This window comes from Cavia porcellus, unplaced genomic scaffold (assembly GCF_034190915.1).
Source record: "Cavia porcellus strain 051 isolate PalLab524CR breed Dunkin Hartley unplaced genomic scaffold, mCavPor4.1 scaffold_40, whole genome shotgun sequence".
Classification (NCBI taxonomy): domain Eukaryota; kingdom Metazoa; phylum Chordata; class Mammalia; order Rodentia; family Caviidae; genus Cavia; species Cavia porcellus.
The window spans coordinates 7,568,681-7,591,236 of NW_026947523.1; the positions used below are offsets into that span (position 1 = coordinate 7,568,681).

The 22,556-nt window shown below is 39.0% G+C and overlaps 1 protein-coding gene across 6 annotated transcripts in view; it reads right to left on the reverse strand.

Annotated features, from left to right (window-relative positions):
• Xpnpep3 (X-prolyl aminopeptidase 3) overlaps nt 1-22,556 on the reverse strand; it is a 57,720-nt gene that overhangs the window by 19,026 nt on the left and 16,138 nt on the right. For 3 of the 6 annotated variants that reach the window (XM_003470380.5, XM_063243676.1, XM_063243675.1), the window contains exons 2-4: nt 22,095-22,211; nt 8,913-9,320; nt 5,091-5,293 (exon numbers count right to left, since the gene is read on the reverse strand). In XM_003470380.5, the coding sequence (XP_003470428.3) occupies nt 5,091-5,293; nt 8,913-9,320; nt 22,095-22,211 (728 nt within the window). Of the gene's footprint in view, nt 1-5,090; nt 5,294-8,912; nt 9,321-20,816; nt 20,965-22,094; nt 22,212-22,556 lie in introns of those variants that run through there. The other 3 variants (XM_063243677.1, XM_063243679.1, XM_063243678.1) reach the window with 3 other exon arrangements.

Genomic DNA, 22,556 nt, shown 5'->3' on the forward strand with positions numbered 1-22,556 from the left:
AGGTGAAGAGACACACCAGCGTAGTGGACAGACATGTGCAGGGTACAGGACTACGGGCTGGGCCTGTCAATGAGACCCCAGGGCTGATGGGACTGATTCAGGGGACATGCTGTCATGAGGATAAAAAGTGAAGTCTGATTAAAGCTTAACATGAGTGATAAATGCACACCGTGGTGGTGTTTCTTAGCGACATGTGTAATTGATGAGCATGTAATGTGTGAAGGTGAGTTCTCTTGCCACCACGTACAAAGAGATGAATAACACCACAAGGCAGCAAGGAATCTGCCTTTACTCAGAATGTCAGGCATCAGTAGTAAGAGCACCCATACCCTGACTCATAAGAGCCAAGTGGCCAGAAAGAAAGGCCGACAGGCTGACAGCACCGAGAGCCTTGGCAGTTTCTGAAGAGAACAAGCTAAAGGCACAACTGCCTTGGGTCTGAGGCAAAGACAGCGACCTCTGACTGAGTGCTCCTCTGACTTCTCTGGGGTCCGGCGGATCTCGAGGAACTGATAAAACAGCAGCAGAGTTTGAGGAACGATGGGGAAGAGGCAGAATCTCCACTTGCCAAGTCCAGCCATTTGGACCGCTGAGCTGTGCCCTCTGTCATGCCCCAGTTAACAGTGGCTGCAGGAGCCGATCTGGGCGGAAACTGATCCTTGGCACGGCACCTCTGTTGCACAGCAGAACATGGGTCTGGCAACCAAGATGCCAAGAGCAAAAGGCTTCCTCGGTGTCTCGGGTTTTGTCTCCAAGTCTGCTGTGTCTAAAATGGAAGGAGTCCACAGAGCAACTCCAGAGAACTTCAAGACACTTTTATTCCCTGTACCACCACAAGGAAGAGATGGGGCCAACAGCCAGTAACCACCCAACATGGTTCAACAAACTGTGTGCCAGTGGCTCCTTTAAAACAGTCCTCCCAAGGCTGCCTCAGTTCCTCACCAGTCAATACAAAGCAGAAACGTGTGGGAAAACGATGGAATGCAAAGACCACACAAGTGATACTGGAAGGATTTTGGGACCAGCCTGAAATAGCTGCAATGATATGAAAGGCTGATGCCTGGAGGATCAGGGAGACAGAGTGGGATGGATTTAAAAACCCATTGTGCAGGTCAATGCTCTTGTGGGGCGATGGCTGGTGGGGAATGAGGGGTACCTGGGTCGCAGTCTGGGGAGACAGATGAGCAGATAGTGCTCAGCTGCAAGGAAAAGCTGCAGCATGGACAGGATGAAATGAAAAGCCAGCCTGAAGAGGTTCTGATGATAAAAGAATGACAGACAGGAGAGAGAGGCTGCGGACAGAAGGTGAGGGGGACCACAAACCTGTCGTCTCGGGGCTGGAGAGTGAAGGGACTGTACTTTGTTGAAAGGTTTACACTCCAAGCTTGATGACAGTTCGTTAGGGTAAAAAGTGACGTGTCTCAGTGCATGAGTCATCTATCCATCCCTAGAGAGCTTGGCCCCTAACGAGGTTGCTGAGACAAATGAGCCAGTGAGCAATGGCATTTTTAGGAAACTGGTGTAAAACGTTTTTGAAATTTCTGAAGTGTGATATAACATAATGCCAACTTCACACATTTACAAGTTTAGTTGCTTCATTTTGAGTTATACAATCTGGAAGTGTAAGTACTTTATATAAGGAGCTTTGTTTTTCTTTTAGTAATTTGTTTATTTAAGGTCTTTTTGAGACAGGGTGTTGCTCTTTAATCCAGGGTGGTCTTGAACTTACTATGCAGCCCTGGCTGGCCTGAAACTTGCAGTGATTCTCCCACTGCCTCAGCCTCCCAAATGGCAGGATTAACAGGTGTACTCCATTGCAAGTAAATACATATTTACTTAAGTGAAAAAATAAAAAGAAACAGTGCCTGACTTTCTGCACTGACCTGGCTGATACCTTTTCTCACTGTCAATCTCTAGAAAGACCCCTTACAGCTTGCACTCGTGTGAAGTATTTCCAATTATATCTATAGTATCATCTCAAAAATATTTATTTAAAGGGCTCAGGATATCCATCAGAGGCAGCCCAAGTGCTTAGAATCCATGAGGCCCTGGGTTCAACTGTAGCACCAATAAATAAGCAAATACACAAACTTAAACTCACCTGTCATAATCTGCTAAGATACACATCTAATATGACAGATGTAGTAACTATATCTTTTTTTTGGTATTCTTTATTTTTATTTTTGCAGTACGGGGGATTGAATCTAGGGCCTCTGCACTGAGTCCTCAGTCCTTTTTAAAAAATTTTGTTTTGAGGCAGGGTCTTTTGGTACCAAAGATCGAACTCATGACCTTGAGCTTGCCAGGCAGGTGCTTGTGCTGCTGAGCCAAATCCCTGGTGCTAGGCAGGGTCTTTTTAAGTAACCACTTTGCCCAGGCTAGGTTCAAACTTTATATCCTCCTGTCTCAGTTTCCTAGAGTTCTGGGATTACAGATGTGTGCCACCACACCAGTTTACCAGGCACCTCTTAAAACAACTGGGTGGCACAGTTCCTATGTTTGTGCTATTATCATCATCATCTGAAACTGGGGACCAAACTACAAGCAACTTCACTAAGGTTACAAATCATGTAAAAGACTGAGAATCATGTTTTTTAAATTTTTGTAGTACTAGGGATTGAACACAGGGCCTTGTGCATACTAGGCAAGTATTCTTGCCACTGAGCTACTTCCCAGCCTGGTACTGGAGAATTATGTTCAATCTTGCTAAATAAATACCTAGGGCAATGCACAGACTATGAAGTTTGGGCAATTACTTAGGTTGGAGCTGCTTGTGACATAGCACATACTGCTAGGAATAAACTGTTATTCCCTGCCTCTGAGATGAAATAAGCAGCTCAGTACCTACCACTGAGCTACTTCCCAGCCTGGTACTGGAGAATCATATTCAATCTTGCTAAATAAATACCTAGGGCAATGCACAGACTATGAAGTTTGGGCAATTACTTAGGTTGGAGCTGCTTGTGACATAGCACATACTGCTAGGAATAAACTGTTATTCCCTGCCTCTGAGATGAAATAAGCAGCTCAGTACCTACCACTGAGCTACTTCCCAGCCTGGTACTGGAGAATCATATTCAATCTTGCTAAATAAATACCTAGGGCAATGCACAGACTATGAAGTTTGGGCAATTACTTAGGTTGGAGCTGCTTGTGACATAGCACATACTGCTAGGAATAAACTGTTATTCCCTGCCTCTGAGATGAAATAAGCAGCTCAGTACCTAGGTCAGTGGTGCCAAACCTGTGGCATGCATGTTATTTTATTTTATTTTTTAAGACAAAAGATGTTAATGTATGAGTTGTTTTTCTAAACGAAATCCTCAGCATTCAGGTTTAATTATAGTATTGGGACTCTGTGATAAGTAATTGAGTTTTTGGTTAGTTTGATCACCAACCTAGTGGGCCTGTTTGATGTAGAGAAATCTTAAGACATCACTAGAGGAAACTTTTGATCCTAATTAAAAAACACCATGGGGCTGGGGATTTAGCATAGTGGCATAAGCACCTGCCTTGAAAGTGCACAGTCGTGAGTTCAATCCCTGGTACCGATTTAAAAAAAAAAAAACTCACCATGAGAAAGATGTTTAGTTACAGCCTGAGCCAAACAACCTTTTTAGTACTGCAGAAGCCTTTGGTGCAAGTATTACACTTAGACCACGTGTGATTGTACTTCTCAAGTGGTATTAGAAGGGTACACTGCCCACACTCATGCCAAGTGGAGCGTTCAACCCAAGCTGTAACTGCTTCTCAATGATAAGCTATACACTTTTACTGTATGTTGCTCTCTATTGCATGTCTTTTGAAAGACAGTTACTGAGTTGTTATTGAGATAACTTCTGTAAATAAAACTTGTAAAAATATATTAAGATCCAAAACACACATCAATGATGGTGATGTTAGAAAGGCACTCTAATTATAAAGTCAATACCCAGCCACTCATGGTGGTGAATGCCTTTTAATCTCAGCATTGTTACAAAAATGAAAAAAGGAAAATGCATTGGCTATATGGTGCCTGTTACCAGGGAATTCAAGAGAAATTCGTTAAGATGCATTAGCAAGTAGGCCCCTCATTCCTCTTTTCAACCATCTGCTGAAGGATGCCAGGTAACTGGTCTGGTTCACATGATCACTACAGAAGTAAAGGCAACTTTGTATAGAAAGCACATGTTCAGAGTCCAGCAAAAGGTATGTTCTTTAGGGAAGAAATTACAAAATAGACGTTCAAGGAGAAAGGAGGGAGAGATGGAAAACAATGTATTATATATATATATACATGCATCAGTTTCCTATGATAAATGTAATCATGTGCTACACTAAAAAATAAAAACAAACAAAAAACCAATTAAAAAAGAACAAGGAATATCCTACTGGTTATTTTTTCTGAAATTCTGTACAACTTGTACCTTTTTCTGTTTTTTCTCCTTAAATAAAATTAAAAAAAAAAAAAAGAGAGAACAAGGTGGGTTGAATTATAGGCTTCATCTGTAGCATGATGATAAGGGCTGGGGATTTAGCTCAGTGGCATAAGCACCTGCCTTGCAAGCAGGCAGTCATGAGTTCGATCCCCGGTACCAATAAAAAGGAAAAAGAAAAAAAAAAAAATCTACATCTGTAGCATGATAAAGGAACTGAACATAAATGAAAGCTCTAATATTTGGTTAAACACTGACTTGTGCTATCATGAGATAGACTTGAAATTGGTGTAACAAGTGAACCAGAAAAGGATCATGTATGTGGGGAACTGTTTTGTCTTCTAGTTCATTCTTTCTTTTTTATTTCTTTGGTTTTTTGAGACAGGGTCTTACTATACAGTGCAAACTGGCCTCAAATTCACAGCTCCTGAGTGCTAAGGTGAGGGGCACTGTTATTTGGAAACCTATATGGCAGTTCTGCAGGCAAACTGAAATAGGACTTGCTGCTCTTCACTGACACCCTACCTATGTAAGACACTGAAGGTGAATGGAGTGAAAGAGTTGAAAGACCAACTCTGATCTCCTGAAATGGCAACCAGTGTCTGTGATTAGTATTTCTTTGCTTCTCAAGTGATTTTTGTAATCTGGGAAAAAAGTTTCTAGTAGGAACCATACCTGTGATGTCAGCTTGCCAGCAATCTGCATTCTCTCGATTTCTGCAGGAGATTTGATTAGCCGCAGGCGCTGTATCAGGTGCTGGACCCCCTGGACCTTGTTCTTACTCCTGGCCTTGGCCTCAGTCAGGTGCTGCATGTAGTCAGAGTGAAGCTGTGTGTGCGAAGGCTTCACCCAGTCATACCAAACTGTGCTCGTCTCAGCTTAGAGGGAAAGCCAAAGAACACATTTAAATCAACAGGGGAGGGGGTGTAGCTCAGGGTTAAAGCATGTGTTTAGCCTTTGTGAGGCTCTGGGTCAATCCTCAGCACCAAACAAGAAGTAAAACTACCTGGATGGTGGCGCATCCTGTAATTGCAGCACTTGGGAGGCTGAGGCAGGAGGATTATTGCAAGTTCAAGACCAGCCTGGGCTACAAAGTGAGCTCAAGGCTAGCCTGAACTGCATAGCGAGACCCTGTCTCAAAATGACAAAAAAAACCCCAAGAAATATAAATGCCAACTTCAACGATGACCTGAACTACTCAAAGCTATAAAACCTGCAATGTGGACTATAGAGGGTTGAATAAAACTCTCAGGGCAGAAGCAATTGATGGGTTTGATCATAAATTACTGCAAAGACCATTCTCTGAAAATGGCAGGATATTCTGGGGCTAACTACATAGTTTTTTGCTCCAAAATATCAGCATTCTTCACAAAGATGATAGATAGCACTAAAGCTTTCAATTTTGTAGCACTTGGGATTGAACACAACACCTCTGCACTGAGCTACATGGTCAGTTTTTATTTACTTACTGATTTTTATTTTGAGACAGGTCTCACTAAGTCATTAAGCTGCTAGAACTGGGCTTGAATTTGTGAATCTGCCTTCCTCTGGCCTTAGCCTCCCAAAGTCCTGGCATTATAAGCATGTGCCACCATGCCTGGCAAGCTTAAAGCTTTGATTTTATTAACTATTAAAGAACAATCACAGTGACTTACCCAGCATCAATCACTGCTGATTGAGAGACAATGAAAATAGAAAGAAGTACTCAGATCATATAACTTGAGAGGTAAAGCATCCTTTGGCTTTCTCATTTTGGTGCCATTATTCATTGCTACAGAAACATGATAGTTGATAATATGTGTATCTGCTATTTTTCTCATACCCTTTAACTCCAGAGACCTAAGAAAAAGGATTGTCTGTCTCTGTCAGTGATCTGTAATATGAAGTCTCACTAGGCAAATGATTTGTACTTAACACCTTATATATAAATTTTTTCCCTACAAATGATATTCCTAACAATCTAAATCTGAAGAGTAAGCTTTGCTTTATATGATTGACCTGGGTATACTGACACTTGGGAGGCTGATGCAGGAGGATCATTCTGAGTTTGAAGCCTGCCTGGGGGCCAAAGTAAGTTCAAGGCCAGGCTGAACTACACAGTGAGACCATGACTCAAAAAAAAAAAAAAAAAAAAAAAAAAAAAAGGAAATACTTATTCTAATTACAATAGATAGTCATTTCTTGTAGTATTTTGTTTGTTTTTCAGATAAGTTCTTATTAAGTTGCCCAGACTGGCCTTGAATTTGTGATCCTCCTGAGAGCTGGGATTACTAGTATGTACCACCATGTCCTAGGTGTGCTGGAATTTTTTTCTTCTTTTCCTTTTCTTTTTCTTTTCTTTTGGTCTTTTTGAGACAGGGTCTCACTATGCAATTCAGGCTGGCCTTCGGCTCACTTTGTAGCTCAGGCTAGCCTCAAACTTGCAGTGATCCACCTGCCTCAGCCTCTGGAGGGCCACCTTTCCCAGCTCTCCCCCCACTTTTTTTGAGTGTTGGGGACTGAGTACAGGGCCTCATGCATGCTGGGCAAACAATGTATCACTGACTTAACTCCCTGGCCTACTTAAAATTTTTCTTCCTCTTTTTTTGATAGACTGGTGGTGGTATACCTTTTAGAGATAAATGCCCAAACTGTAACCCAAAAACCACTTATTTATTTCAAAGTGCCAACACTGTAATTAAACATGAGTCCTCAGGTCTTAGTTTAAGAAGAAGTAACTCTTTCATTAACACTGTTTGTCTTAAAAGAAAAACACAGTAACATGTGTGCTATAGATTTGCTACCACTCAGGATCTCACTATGTAGTGCAGGCTGGCCTTCAACTGATTAGGTAGCCCAAGATGTCTTTAAATTCACAGCAATCCTCCTGCCTCAGCTTTCTGAGCACTAGGATTACAGGTCCACCTTGTCCAGCTAATATTTTTAACTGGTAAATAATTTCAGGTCAGGCATGATAGTACACCTGTAATCCCACTCAGCAGGCTGAGGCAGAGGCATTGATGGGTCAAGACCAGCCTAAGTATCCCAGGGAGATTGTCTCAAAAAACGGAAAAAACAAAATACTGCTACTACTTATATATGAAATCATAGCTCAGTTTTTTTCTAGGAATACATATTATTGTATTAATCTTTTTATCTATCTAATAATTTTATCTAATAAACAACTGACATTAAGAAAGGTGGATAAAGGCTGGGTATGGTGGTGCTTGGCATTCGGGTGGCTGAGGCAGGAAGGTCGCCATGAATTCATGGCCAGCCTGGGCTACATCATGAGTTCAAGCCCTGCTTGAATTGCATGGTGAGATCCTGTCTCAAAAACAAAACAAAATACAATGGTGGATGAGTATTTTCAAGAAACACAAAAATTTTATATGAAGATTTAACTATATAGGCTTCCTGAAATTTAAACTATTGAAGGTGACAGCCAGCAACTGATATGAGACATTAAAAAGCAACAACAAAAAAGGCTTCTGTGTTCCATTTATGTGGATTTTGAAGACCTAAGAAAGTTCAAAGAGTTAAGTTGGTAGTTATCTCTGTAAAGTACAAAATAGTTCTATAAAGTAACAAAATAATTTAATCAAACATCTTAGAACTTATATATTCAGGTTTTTTTTTTAAAACAAAGACTGTAGAAAACAAGTTTAACACAGTGCATGGTCATCAGAAACACATTTGGAATTCTCTTTTAGAAGCTGACTTGAGAAATGATTTATTAAACCATATCCTCCCCCCAAAACAACAAACAAATAAAACTTTACAATCATGTATTATTATCATTTAAAATCACTCTTTCTTAAATTGATCACCTATTGGAGTTTCCAAATTTGGCTGTAAGTGACTTTTGAATACTTCCAAGAATAAAATGCTTCCCAGAGCTGATGATTTATAAGAATCACTAAGGAGAGTTTATAATGTGATACAAGTTGTGAAGATGGTTCCAGATGAAGAATCCAACACATTCTAAGTAATCAAAATTCCAGCAGAATAAATGGAGAGGAAATTATTTTGAGAGGCAACAACTCAACTGTGTCTATGAAACCACCTGAGAATCTTGTTCCATGTGCATTCTGAGTCTGAAGCCATGAGGTGGGGCCTGAGATTTTACATTTCCAATAGCTGTGACACATTTCTAACCCTCATACACACCCCCAGGTGATCCTGATGCAGACTGTGCAGGGATCATTCTTTGAGAACAGTGCCTCCTTTTGAAAAGCTGGCAAAATACTTAGGACAAGAAACAGTGGTCAAAGATCCACACTCAGTATTCACTTTAAAAGTAAATTCTCTAAGATTTCAAACTAAGCTGGTTAGCAGTGTGTATTATAGGAAAGACTTTGCAAATGGACACATAAACTCTTCAAAGCAGCTCAGCATCCTGGAAAAGAAGACATATCTCTTTCACAGCGCTAAGAGAAATGCTGTTATGATAATCATTTTGGGAAAGGTCTAAATCCCAACTGAGCCTGTGGCTTGCTTTCTGCTCCCATGAATTACCTTTCATTCTGGGTAGCAGATGCTGGAATTCTTCCAGGGGATAGGCTTCATCCACTCCAGTTAGAGCCACTGCTCCGTCTGTGCCGGATCGGGGACCGTCCCAAAGTTCCCGACTAGGGTCTCTTCGAGGCACAAAAAGTATGGCCTTGTGTGATGGTAACTGCTTGCCAGGGAGGCTCTGAAGGACCAGAATGCTATCGGGCTCTTGGAATCCACACAAGTAGAGGAAATTGTTGTCCTGGTGGAAAGGGTAGGGGATGTCGTTGCTCATGTAGTACATAGGGTTGGAGAGCACAACTACTGTCTGGTCTGTCCCACTCTGCCCATGGGCTTCTTTGTGGATCAGAGACATTAGTTTGTGTCTGCGAAGTGCATATTCCACCTGAGACAGTCCTGGTGTCACCTCCCCTAGAAATGATAAAAGCAATGGTTTGTATGTCTACAAGACAGTACTCCAGATAGCTTAGTATTAGTCACAAAGACCCAACTTCATTTCTTCCATCCAGTTAAATCTCCTCTGAACACAGGAATTAAGGAGACAATCCAGGTTTCAAATTTCTATTTTGTTGCAAACATTAAAGTAAACATGGTCATGACTGAAGACTGCAATCACAGCTGATTAAGAATTCTTTCAGATCTCTAGCTCTTTCTTTCTCATCTAATCTAATGCTTACTGAACAGTGTGGTGTGCAAGGCATTGTTAGGCTACACCCAGTCAAAATTGCCGAGGCTTCAATCTCTAAAGCAGGTGGAAGGTCACATATCTGTGTGTGATTTTCCTGAAAGAGTACAAACTCCATTAGGATACAGATTTTGTCTGTTCAGGACCTCGAGTAATAACTGAAATACACTGGGCATTTTGTAAGTACTTGTTTCATGACTTACAGGTCTGAACAAAAATTCTTTCTTTTTTTTTTTCCTTTTTATCGGTACCAGGGATCGAACTCAATACCATGCGCTTGCAAAGCAGGCGCTTATGCCGCTGAGCTAACTCCCCAAGCCTCTTTCTACAATTTTAAGACCTAGATTAAATTCCTGCTCTGAATTCCGGAGATATAATATCACCTTTTTGAATAAAACTTTTCACTTTCTTTGAGGTTATTCTTTAGCTATCCATTAGGAGTTCTTTTTTAATTAATAAATTTATTTGTACATTTTAGGTATACATAATGATCCCATATATCATTGGGAATTTTATCTGTACATGATATAGCTTGATATATCCACTCCCCTTCTCTCTCTTCAACCACTTTCCCCTCCTTACAAAAGCTTTTTTCCTTCTTTTCTCACTTTTTATTTTTCCTTCCCTTCCTTTCCTCCTCCCCACTGTGCTCCTTTCCCCTTCCATTTGAATATTTTCTATTAACCATATACTTATTATGCATTTTGGTCCTTACTTACACGTTTGGTTTCTCACACCAGAGAAACAATGTAATATTTACACGTGTCTCATTTATTTCACTTAAGAGTATGGTCTCAAGGTGCATCCACTATTTTGCTAGAAATGTAAGCCTTTTCATTCTTTGCCTGGCATTTACAGTGAGCCCATACACATGTGAGTTCCCTGGAGACCATCCAGGTATTGGCCCAAAATCCTGATAATATTCTTCACCACTTGGGGGTGTCGTGAGAATCAAATCTGATAAAAGCATAGAACTAAATACCCCTGTGAGCCAAAATAAACCTCTCCTTGAACAAAACAAGCTAAACCCTGACTACTCCCTTGGGATCTCTCGCAAGCTATGGAATCATTCTGTATACTGAAGTGCATGTAGGCACATGTGAACTTACGACATGAAATTTCAAAAGTCTCACACCTTCTTAAGCATCCCTGGCAAGTTGGGAATCCTTAAGAACCAATATTATAGCTGGGTGTGGCGACACACCTCTACAATCTCAGTACTGGGATGCTGAGGAAGGATTGCTTCAAGTTTGAGGTAAACCTGGGCTGCATAGTGAGTTCAAGCCTGCCTGAACTACATAGCAAGTCCCTGTCTCAAAAACAAAAAACAAAAACTGCTGAAATTATACGTGTCACTACGCCTAGCTGTTTTGTTTCCTTTTTTCTCTGTTTCCCTCCCTCCTTTGTGGTACTGAGATTAAATCCAGGGCCTTTGCCCTCAGCTCCATGTCCAGCCAATTTTAAATTTTTAAACTTTTTTTCCTGGTCTTTTTTTCCCCCTATTTTTTTCTTTTTCTTTTTTTGGTACCGGGGCATTGAATTTATAACCTTGCACTTGCCAGGCAGGCACTTGTGCAACTGAGCCAAACTCTTGACCTTTTTCTGGTCTTTTGGAGACAAGATTTCACTATATAGTCCACGCTGGCCTTGAACTCGCAGTAATTGTCCTGCCTCAGCCTTTTCATTTAATTTTGACATAGGGACTCATTATGTAGTTCAGGCTGGCCTTGAACTCCCTATGTAGACCAGGCTGTACTTGTGGCAATCCGCCTGCCTTAGCCTTCCAAGTGCTGGGATCACCAGTGTGTGTTACCACGCCTAGCTATTTTTTTTAAAAAACATTTTGAGACATTTCACTGTGTCACTAAATTGCCTAGGATGGGCTTGAATTTGTGATTCTCCTGTCTCAGCATCCCATAGGACTGGGATTACAGGCGTGCACTACCATGCTTGGCTACCATTTGCTGTTACAATTAGAACCTGGCTGATAGCCGTGATGACTAGGTGAATGCTTTCTTTATGAAATGGAAACATTTCTTGCTTCTTCATTAGGTTCCAGTGCAAAAAAACCACGAACAAAATCACCTACAAACGGGCTGGGGATTTAGCTCAGCGGCATAAGCACCTGCCTTGCAAGCAGGCGGTTGTGAGTTCAATCCCTGGTACCGATAAAAAAATGAAAAAGACCAAAAAAAAAAAAAAAAAAAAAATCACCTACAAACATTGTGCCTCCTCGGTCTTCATTTGGCAATAGGAATAGTGAAACACCATCTAATGCTTGCTTATTGGATGCTTACTTCATATACAGTACTAATCGCTCTAATTACTTATGTATCACCTTATTTAATTTTTGTGATAATTTACTTCTCCCTGTGGTACTCAATTTTCAAATACAAATGGGCTGCATGAAAACTTTGTACAAGCTCAAACAAAAGAGATAAAGAAACCATTTTTTAAAAAATCACATTTTTTATAGTGGCAATCCACAGGGAACTGGAATTTTCTTTTTTTTTTTTTTTTTAATCGGTACCAGGGATTGAACTCACAACCGCCTGCTTGCAAGGCTGGTGCTTATGCTGCTGAGCTAAATCCCCAGCCCCTGAAACTAGAATTTTCTTTCAACAAACATACTTTTATATTTAAAATATAAAAGATAAAACAAAGAGGCAAAAAATGTAAATCTATAAAAGTCTATTTTGAACCCAGCCATGGCACACACCTGTAATTTCAACTCAAGAGCTGAGGCAGGAGGATTGCTTCAAGTTTGAGGTTAGCCTGGGCTACAAAGTGAGTTCAAGGCCAACTTGAATTACATAGTAAAACCCTGCCCAACAGAAAAAAAAAAAGGCCTATTCTATTCATAACCACAAACAGCTCCTTGTCCATTAGAGCAAACTGATTCTCAGGCCTCATGTAGAATGTTCTCTACCTTATGACTCCAACTTATCGGGCTAATTTCTTTCTTTTTTTAATAGCTTTGAAATATTTCATGTATCTTTTTAAAAAGTTTTATAAACTTACAATTTACCCATTTCATCAGTGAAAAAAAATACACACAAAATTAACAACAACAACCCCCCCCCCCCGAAAAAAACCCCCAGGCTCATAAGCAGTCACTTCCCATTTCTTCTAAATCCCTCTGTCCTGGCAACTACAGGTCTATTTTTTCTCTATCAATTTGTGTCTGGCAGATATTTCATATAAAGAAACTGCACAATATATGGTCTTTGGTGACTTGGACAACTTTTTTTATTATCCCATCAATTATTCTGCAATTAAGTCATTATCTCATAGAAAAGTCAAATCTGTTTTTCCTTCTCTGTTTATCTTGCTTAAGATGTGTTCCCTTTCCAAAACGGTTTCTCCCTTCAAACTAATCCCACTCTAAGATCTTGGCTTAATAGTACGTGTTTTTAGTCTCTGTTCTTCAAAAGATTCCCTTGATTAGCCAAGATCATATCTGTTTAAATTTGTAAAAAGTAACTATGTCTACACACATATTAAAAAGTAACTATGTCTACATACACATAGACTCACAATGGTTGCATATAAATATAATCACATACTGAATCTTTCACTGAACATTTCCTCCCTTACCTTCATGGTTTGGTTCCTCACTCATCTTCACTACACTACACATATCAGCATCCTGCCATCTCTTTTTTGTAATCTAATATGTATCCTTGCCTATTTTTCTTAATACTCATACAATCATCCATACGTCTACGTGCAGATTTTTTACGTGTTTTTTATTTATTTATTTAGGTACCAGGGATTGAACTCATGACCTCATACTTGCTTTCATTGTTTTTTTAAAAAATATTGTACACTGTATTCTGTATCTTGCTTTTCTCACATTACAATACCAATGGAAATCCCTCCAAGTTATCTGATATAGCTTGATTCTTTTTTTTTTTTTTTTCTTTTTCCTTTTTATCGGTACCGGGGATCGAACTCACGACTGCCTGCTTGCAAGGCAGGTGCTTATGCCGCTGAGCTAAATCCCTAGCTTGATGTCTCTACAACATTTATTGGGTTGGATGTATAACTTACCAAGTCATTTCCATAGTGATGGGCATTCAGAATGCCTTTAACCTTTGGCTGCCACAATAAATATCTTTGTGCTGGCATCTCTGTAATTTTATGCATTAGTATTTTTTCCTACAGAATAGAGCTAGGAGAGAAACTGCTAGGACAAAGTCTTGAATTTTCCTAGTAACCATGCTTAGCACATGCAAATCAGTTGTTTATGATTATGGAACGATATAGTTGCTTTCACCTAATATAAAGCAGAAAATTCTATAATTTTACTTCTATTAATAAAGCATTAATTTGGGGCTGGAGATTTAGCTCAGCAGCATAAGCGCCTGCCTTGTAAGCAGGAGGTTTTGAGTTCGATCCCCGGTACCGATAAAAAAAAAGGAAAAAGACAAAAAAAAAAAAAAAAAAAAGCATTACTTTTCATTGAACTTTTAAACAGGTAAAATAGAAAAAAAAACTTTATTGACGTTGGAAAGAAGAGAAGAGATGGACAGCCAAGGGCGTTACAGGATACTCTGAACCAGGGAAACCCACAAAGTGGGCTGGAAAAGAGCTCACATCATTCTTTTCTTTCTTTTTGGAGTTTTTCCTTTTTATCAGTACTGGGGATAGACTGCCTGCTTGCAAGGCAGGCGCTTATGCCGCTGAGCTAAATCCCCAGCCCCACTTCATTCTTTTCTTCTGAGAGTGGGGCTGGCTCAGAGTCCCCTAGCACTTCTGGGCAGAAAGAACCCTGCACTTTGTACCAAAGCTGAAGAACGGCTTAACTCTGATCACTATTTCTGTTAAGTCATCCACTGTTACCCAACACTGGAAATTTCCTAATGCACCCAAGCAATAAAACTCTTTTTGTTGTTGTTGCTGTACTGGAGACTGAACCCAGGGCTTCCGGCCAGGCAAGCACTCTCCCACTGAAGTCTATCCCCAGTCCAAATAAATATTCTTTTATCAGAGCAGAGGCTGATTGTAATAGGTGAGTTATCTGACCTATCCTATTTTATCTTTTCACCTTCTCCGTTTCCTAAGATTTGCTTTCTGTTATTTCATAGTCACGGCTTATGGAAAAAAAAATTCATTTTGTGATTTGTTTGCTTGTTAAAAGAAATTGCACGGCCAGGGGTATATAGTTCAGTGGTAGACCACACACTTATTTACCATGTGTGAGGCCCAGGGTTCAACATTCAGCACTGCAAAGAAAAAAAAAATTCAGATGAGAAGAAAATTCACAATTATAATAACTTTGAAATATCTCTTACGGGGCTAGAGATATAGCTTAGTAGCAAAAGTGACTGCCTGGGAAGCGCGAGGTCCTGAGTTCGATTCCTGGTACAAAAAAAAAAAAAGGAAGTGTCTCTCATTGTCATTACTAACAGAGTATATATTAGCATGTGCCAAGAAGGAATCTCTGAAAAAATAGTTTGGAAAAGATATTTGGAAATCAAAGGTGAATTGCGAAACAATCTTTCACACCTTTTAAAGCATTCTGCTTTCTTCCATATCCAATTTCATCTAAATGAGTATGAGAAATATTTAAAACACCAGCTTATTTTCTCAAGCTTTCTAATTATTAACACTTTGGATTGATCTTTAACTAAATGCTTTCCAATGTTCAAAATATCAAAGTAATAATTTTACAGAACAACAGAAAAACTCTCCAGGGAAAAGGAACTTTTTCATTTGAAAGAAGGAAAAAAAAAGTGCTAAATTATAAATTTTCAACTTTACAGTTGCAGTGGCCTTTGATCATAGAACTAACCATTATAGTCAAGCTAGTCTGAATTTCTGCTGATAAAACAGTATCTAATAGGACATTCTGGCACTCTGTCAAATTATAAAGTATTCACAAATAAAGGCAGTATTTCCTCTTGCCTAATCAAGGATACAGGGGATATATTAACAAGTCTATTTAACCAATCGAAAGCTACAAAGTCAACCATATATTGCGGACCATAATGCCTCACAGTCAATTACGGAGGAGTGAAGCCAAAAAGCAAAGCTCTGCCAGGGCACGTAGGGTTGAGTCTCAAGACAGCAAGAAGAATGCTCTTCATATTTTGTCATCCAAGCAGAAAACCCCGAAAAGAAAGTCAATGATTAAAAATGGATAGAAATATGCAGATTTTTGCTATAATCTAGGTACGTATGTCATTTTATTTTTTACTTTTTAGTCTTTTTGAGATGGTCTCTCTATGCAGTTCAAGCTGGCCTTGAGCTCACTTTGTCGCCTAGGCTGGTCTTGAACTCACAATGATCCTCCTGCCTCAGCCTCCCAAATGCTGGGATTACAAGGTGTGAGTCACCACTCCTGGCTCTAGGTATATATTTTATACATTTTTGGAAATTAACTGGATTAGAGTTTTACTATGGTCTGATTCCAAAAAGAACTGTCTAATATTCATCTTACAATATGAACTACAGTAAAGTAGTTCATAAGTTCATCTATAACTGTATAGTCAGAGAATAGTGAAAAAAAGGTATTTCTTTCTAATGTAAAACATTAGATCTCTTTGAAAAAAGAAGGAATGCCCAAATACTGAAAGTAGATTTAATTTGCATGTATTGAGCAAAACAAAGTAGACAGAAAAGGCACATACTGTATGAGTCTAAATGACTCACTTACAGGATATCAAGAATAGGCAAAATGATCTCGAAAGGAAGCATGAAGGAACTTTCCGGGGTGACAGAAATGTTCTATACCTTGATTAGGCTTGAGGTTAGACTGCTGTATACCTCTGGTAAAACTCACCAAATTGTGTATTTAAGATCTGTGCAATTTACTACAATAAATTTTACCTTATTAGGAAAATGTATACAACTTTCTAAACGTGAAGTAACTTTTATATAAGGCTTCTCCCAGTTCGTTTTCATCTTAACAAAAAATATAATAGGCTAGAATTGGTGGTGCAGGTTGCAACTCTAGGAAGCTGAGGCAGGAGATGGCAAGGTTGAGGTCACCCTACACAACTCAGCAAGACTATACATCAAAATAAAAAAATAAAAAAGGGCTGGGGATGCAGCTCAGTGGAAAGGCACTGGGTTCAGAGCCCACTATTGAGGGTGGGAGTGGGCAAAGATGTTATGCACCATACTGTGATTGACAGTATGGGTGCTGGGTCTGAGTGTATGCAGTTCAGTGTCACAGTGCATAGTCTGAGTCAGACTTGAGTTCCCAAACTTCTCTGTGAGCTGTTTCGTTATCTATAAAATGGAGGTGACAACAGCACCCACTTCACAAAGATGTTAGGAGGATTAAAGAAGTGAATGGAAGGGGGCTGGGGATTTAGCTCAGCGGCATAAGTGCCTGCCTTACAAGCGCGTGGTCGTGAGTTCAATCCCCAGGACTGATTAAAAAAAAAAGAAGTTAATGTAATACTTAGGACTGTAAGCACTATATATGTATATGTATTAGCTCTAATTATTACCATATAAAGAATTTATATTTACAAGTTTCTCATCCTGATAACCCAAAACCAGGTAAAACCTTGGAAGAGTAAAATTAACACGGATATCCACAATTCACTTGAGAATAATTATCTGTATAGATGCACTGGAAAATCTGGCTTTGTTATATAACATGAGTCTCAAGTGGCTATTTAAGCTATTTAGGAGCTTTATACTGTTACTTAGTACTTTTTTTTAGACAGAAGTCTTAAGTGTATTGCTCAGACTGGACTCGCACTTACCACATAGCCTAGGCTGGCCTTGAACTCACAGCAGTCCTCTTGCCTCAGCCTCCCAAACGCTGGGATTATAGGTGTGTGCTACCATACCCAGTTCACTTGGTTCTTCAGAAGGTTCCCTATTTATATCTGGAAGTGAATCTTTTTTTTTTTTTTTTTTTTTGGAAGTGAATCTTAATCTTTATTTCAAACAGATGTGGTGGCACATGTTGTTATCTCAGTCCTCAGGGGGCCGAGGTAGGAGGATCACTACAAATTTGAGGCCAGTCTGGGCAATTTAGAGATACTGTGCAAAATAAAACATAAAAAGCCACTGGGGGTGTAACTCAAGTCTAATGACCCTGGACTTGTTCCCCAGTATCAAAAAAATTTTTTCTATGTGTTACTCATCAGTATAATGTATCCTGAAATGGACAGCCAACATATAGGTAAGGAGCATAGGTTTATTCATCTATAAATGTATATATAAGTGTGTGTGTGGACAGTGTAGTTTTTGTTCTGCATTAAAGTTCAACTCAGGAGATAAGCTAAAAACATTGTCATTATGGATATACAGGGTTTTAAAAATATATAGCTATACCAGGGGCAAGAAAAGAGAATATGTGACTTAAAAAAACAGATTTTGTGGTGCAATGTTAGTGCAAAAAGTATACCTTGGAGTTAAAAAACTATAGAATACAAAACTATTTTTGGATAGGCGGGTAGGTTCTCACTATGCAGTTCAGGCTAGCCTTGAACTCCGTATATAGCCCAGGCTGGCCTCCACTTCCTGGCTATCCTCCTGCCTCAGCCTTGAGTCCTGGTGTGCCTTCCATGACCAGTTTTGGAGCATGAAACCTTAGTCCACTACTCTACCCATCAGATGTGTCTATAAAAAGTATCCTGAAAGTACCCAGTCAGTGATGCACAAGGGAAAACAGTGAGAAGTCTGTTTTAAGTCCTCTGCCCTTGAGATTCTGATGCAGCAGATCTGTCAGGGCCTAATACGAAGTTTCTCTAAAGGTATAGATTCAAATCCTTTTTAATTTCTGTCATTTCTTGAACATAAATTTTTAATATTTTAAACAGTATGAAAATCTGATCACTACCAAAATAAGGTCTTCAACTTTCAGATTTATTTTTTTGAGACAGGATCTCACTATATAGTTGGCCTCGATGTTACCAGACAGCCCAAGCTGGCCTTAAATTTGTGGTGATCTTCCTGCCTCCGCCTTCAAAGGTACTGGGATGACAGACATGCACTACTATGCCCAGCTTAAGACGCAGGTATTATTAATATCAACCATGTTTTACAACTTAGTTTTTAAAAATGCTCCTCTTCTCTGTGGGAGAGCTACAATGAAAATGGTTTTTTTTTTTTTGGCACCAGGGATCAAACTCACAACCTCATGCTTGCCAGGCAGGCGCTTATGGCGCTGAGCTAAATCCCCGGATCCTATAATGAAAATATTGAAAGAAGGGTACATAATAGATTTTGAAGTTTTTTTTTTTGTCTGTTTCGTTTTTTATCGGTACCAGGGATCAAACTCACGACTGCCTGCTTCCAAGGCAGGCGCTTATGCCACTGAGCTAAATCCTCAGCCCCTTGAAGCTTTTTTTTGACACAGGATATTATTAGGTTGTCTAGGTTAGCCTTGAACTCTCAATATTCTTGCCTCAGCTTCTCCAGTACCTGGGAATACTGGTGCCCACCACCACATCTGGCCTTGATTTTGAAACTTTTAAGGAATGACAATCTGGGAATTACTGTCTATAACATACTCTAGAACTTATCTGTGAATCATTTAAAATATATGCCACATGGTGCATAATGACATTTTGGTCAATACCGGACTGTACATATGATATTGGTCCCAAGATTATATGAGCTGGTCAAGTCACAGCATTCTTAGTTTGTAAGCACATTCTATGATGTTTGCATAACGACAAAACTGCCTAAAAATGTATTTCTATTTTTTTTAATTTTTAAGAGGAAAAAAAAATTAAAATGACAGTTTCAAAACAGGTTAGTAGGAGAGTTAGAATAATTAATACATTGGGTTTTAACAGTACATTTCTTAGAACATAGCTCTGACGTATGACTGTATTATATGTAGCAATCACTATTATCTCTGCTGCTGTATTTCATGACAGAGGCAAAAAGGTAAACAGAGAAAACATTGTTAAATTCACATCATATAGTGGTATTTTGTTATCTTCCCAACAAACCTGTCCACTGCTATAAATGAAAGAAAACTAAGAAATGATTCTAGGTATATGAGACAAGTCCTGATAGAAAGGATTACATAACCCCACCCCTTTTAATTGGTATATGATAATTACACAGTGGAGAGTTGGTACATGTACATAACACATCTTTAATGGAGGGGTGGAGGTTTAGCTCAGCAGCACAAGCACCTGCTGGGCAGCGCAAGGTCCTGAGTTCAATCCCCAGCACACACACACACACACACACACACACACACACACACAAAGAACTTAATGGACAAAAGGGATAGAAGTCCATTATATAACATATCTTAATACTGTTTTACTTCCCGCCCTTTCTTTTTTTGAGACATAGTCTTGCTATGTAGCTCAGGCTGTCCTCCAACTCTCAGCAATCATCCTGGCTTAGCCTCCTGGGTGCTGGGATCACAAGCGTGTGCCATAGCACCTGGCAAAACCTTTATTTTGAAGTAAATCAAGTAACAGATGAAATAATTTTATACTACAAAGTAACACACTGACTTGAGCAGAAGATTTTTAAGGTATGTATTATATGCCTGTTAATTTTTCTTAAAATGTATACTGCTCTCCCTTTCACAATCATTTTGATATTGCCAAACTTCTAGATGGAGAAAGGCAAAAGACTATTTTGGAACCTTTTTTCCTAAAACCCATATATTTAAAGGTTCACTTGGTAGTCTGCTTCAAAACTCCCATCTACATCTATCTTTTCTTATTCAAATTCTCTTATCTAAGAGAGTGAATTTGAGACAGGCCTTCGTGTCCAGTGTCATATACATGCACACACGAACACGTGTGTATATTCATCTGCATTTTTTTTGTGGTACTGGGGGTTGAACCTAGGCCATACACAATGAATTATATTTCAGCCCTTTTAAAAATTTCATCTTGAGATAGAATGTCCTTTTTGTGATCCTCTTTCTCAGCCTTTTAGGAATGTTATACCACACCTAACTACCTACATTCCTTTTTTTTTTTTTTTTAACTACCTACATTCTTTTAAAAAATACATTCAACATGCACATAAAGCAATCAGCAAAGCAGTCTATAAGCACAGCCCATTATCTTCACAATATGATTACTAGGTTCAAGGCTTAGAAAATGCAGCTCACCATATAAAAGTATCTCACCACAAGAAATCAATAATTTTCAAAGCTGGTAAAACATAGTATTAATTCTTTGTTTTCTTTCTTTAATAAAGACTACTAGTAAATATTCTTAGGATAGAGACATACTTTAATCAATGACAATTGGGCTTGCTTAATAGCTTACCTTACAGCTTTGAAAAACTCTGATTTCTTGTGTGTTTCAGTGGTGAGTTGCATTTTCTGAGTCTCAGCCGACTTCCCAGCAGGAATTCCAGTCTGATGAAGAATCAGCAACAGGAAGCCCTCACTGAGACACATACTGGTATCACTCACTGAGTGGAGACAGTGAAAGAGCAATATATTTCTAAAGGCAATTTATATTGTTAATAATATGCCTAGATAGTAAACAACAAATTTACCTTCTTGAGGCAGAGGGAATAATCAATCAGCTTTCCCCAGAAACCTGACTTTTTTCTGTCTAAAGCATAGGTTTGACCCTAATCTATGTCTTTGGGATGATATTCATTTCCCATTGTTCATCTCTGAAGTATATTTTTATTTTATTTATTTATTTATTTATTTTTTGGTAACAGGGATCAAACTCATGACCTTCTACTTGCTAGGCAAGCACTTATGCTACTGAGCTAAATCCCTGGCCCATGAAGTATGCTTTTAAAAACAAACAAAAACACCTTTGGGCTTTAATTTGAACAAAAGTAATGTTGTAGTTTCTAGCAGCAACCCCGAGACTCTATAGCAGAAAAAAATTAATGAAATAAATAAACCTTTGTCAATTTTCATATAATCTTTATCAGCTGATATGGCCACCACTCAAAGTGATGACAAACAGATCTGGAAATCTTACTTTATATAGAAATATTTTTCTTACACAAAATTTTGAAACAAACAGTTAACATCTTCACAAAGACAATGTTTTTAAAAATATCTTCTAAGCCGGGGATTTAGCTCAGCAGCAAAGGCATGCCTGCCTTGCAAGAGTACAGTCATGAGTTTGATCCCCGGTACAAAAAAAAAAAAAAAAAAAAAATGTTTTCTAACAAAGTAGTTCATAATCAATAGTTAGAATATAGTTCTGGAAACTATTACCTACCTTTATAGTAATAGAACTTTTCTTTAAAAAATCCTGAAATACTTACCTTTCAGTAGTTATTTTGAATTTTAAGGTTTATTATATTTATTGTTCTACACTGGGTATCAATTCAATACCAGTAGCCAAATGTCGCTATTTAACTTTAAATTTATATTAATTAAAATAATATAAAGTAACCAATTCCTCAACCACACTAGCAACATCAGCGTATAACAGTTACAGGTGGCTCCCAGCTATACATAGCTAGAGGAGCTACAGGACAGCAGGGTTCTAAAACACTTCTTTTAGGACACAGTACTTTAACTCAGCACTGTTCTAGACAAAGCACTGCAAAGGAAAGTCAGCTATTACCTGGTCTGAGGAGATGAGGGTGTGTGAAGGGGCTGGGCTGGCCCAAATACCGGCGGGGAACCCTCCTCTCGGGCATGGGCTGGAGGGAGTACCTTCGCTGTAAACACCACACGCATCCTGAAGCAAGAATAAAAGGATGAAAATGAATGAAGGGTGTAAGAAGCCCTAGGGTTTTCATAGTTTTCCAGCCACCTGAATACTTAGAAAGTACAAGTTAGCATCTCTCTTTTTCTCCTCTTTCAATATTTATTATGGTCCTTCTGCCACATCACAGCCTGTGTTGAGCCTAAGAAAACAGAAATGAGATGACTCTTTGCTCACCATTTGAATCTGCTACTTTGAATAAGGAGCTGTGAGAACTGAAGGCAAGAACAAACAGAAACAAAGGAGGAGTCAAGGAGGAGTTCGGAGGTAACCTAAGGCTGTGTCCTAAAATTTAGGCAAAGATAATTAACAATTTTA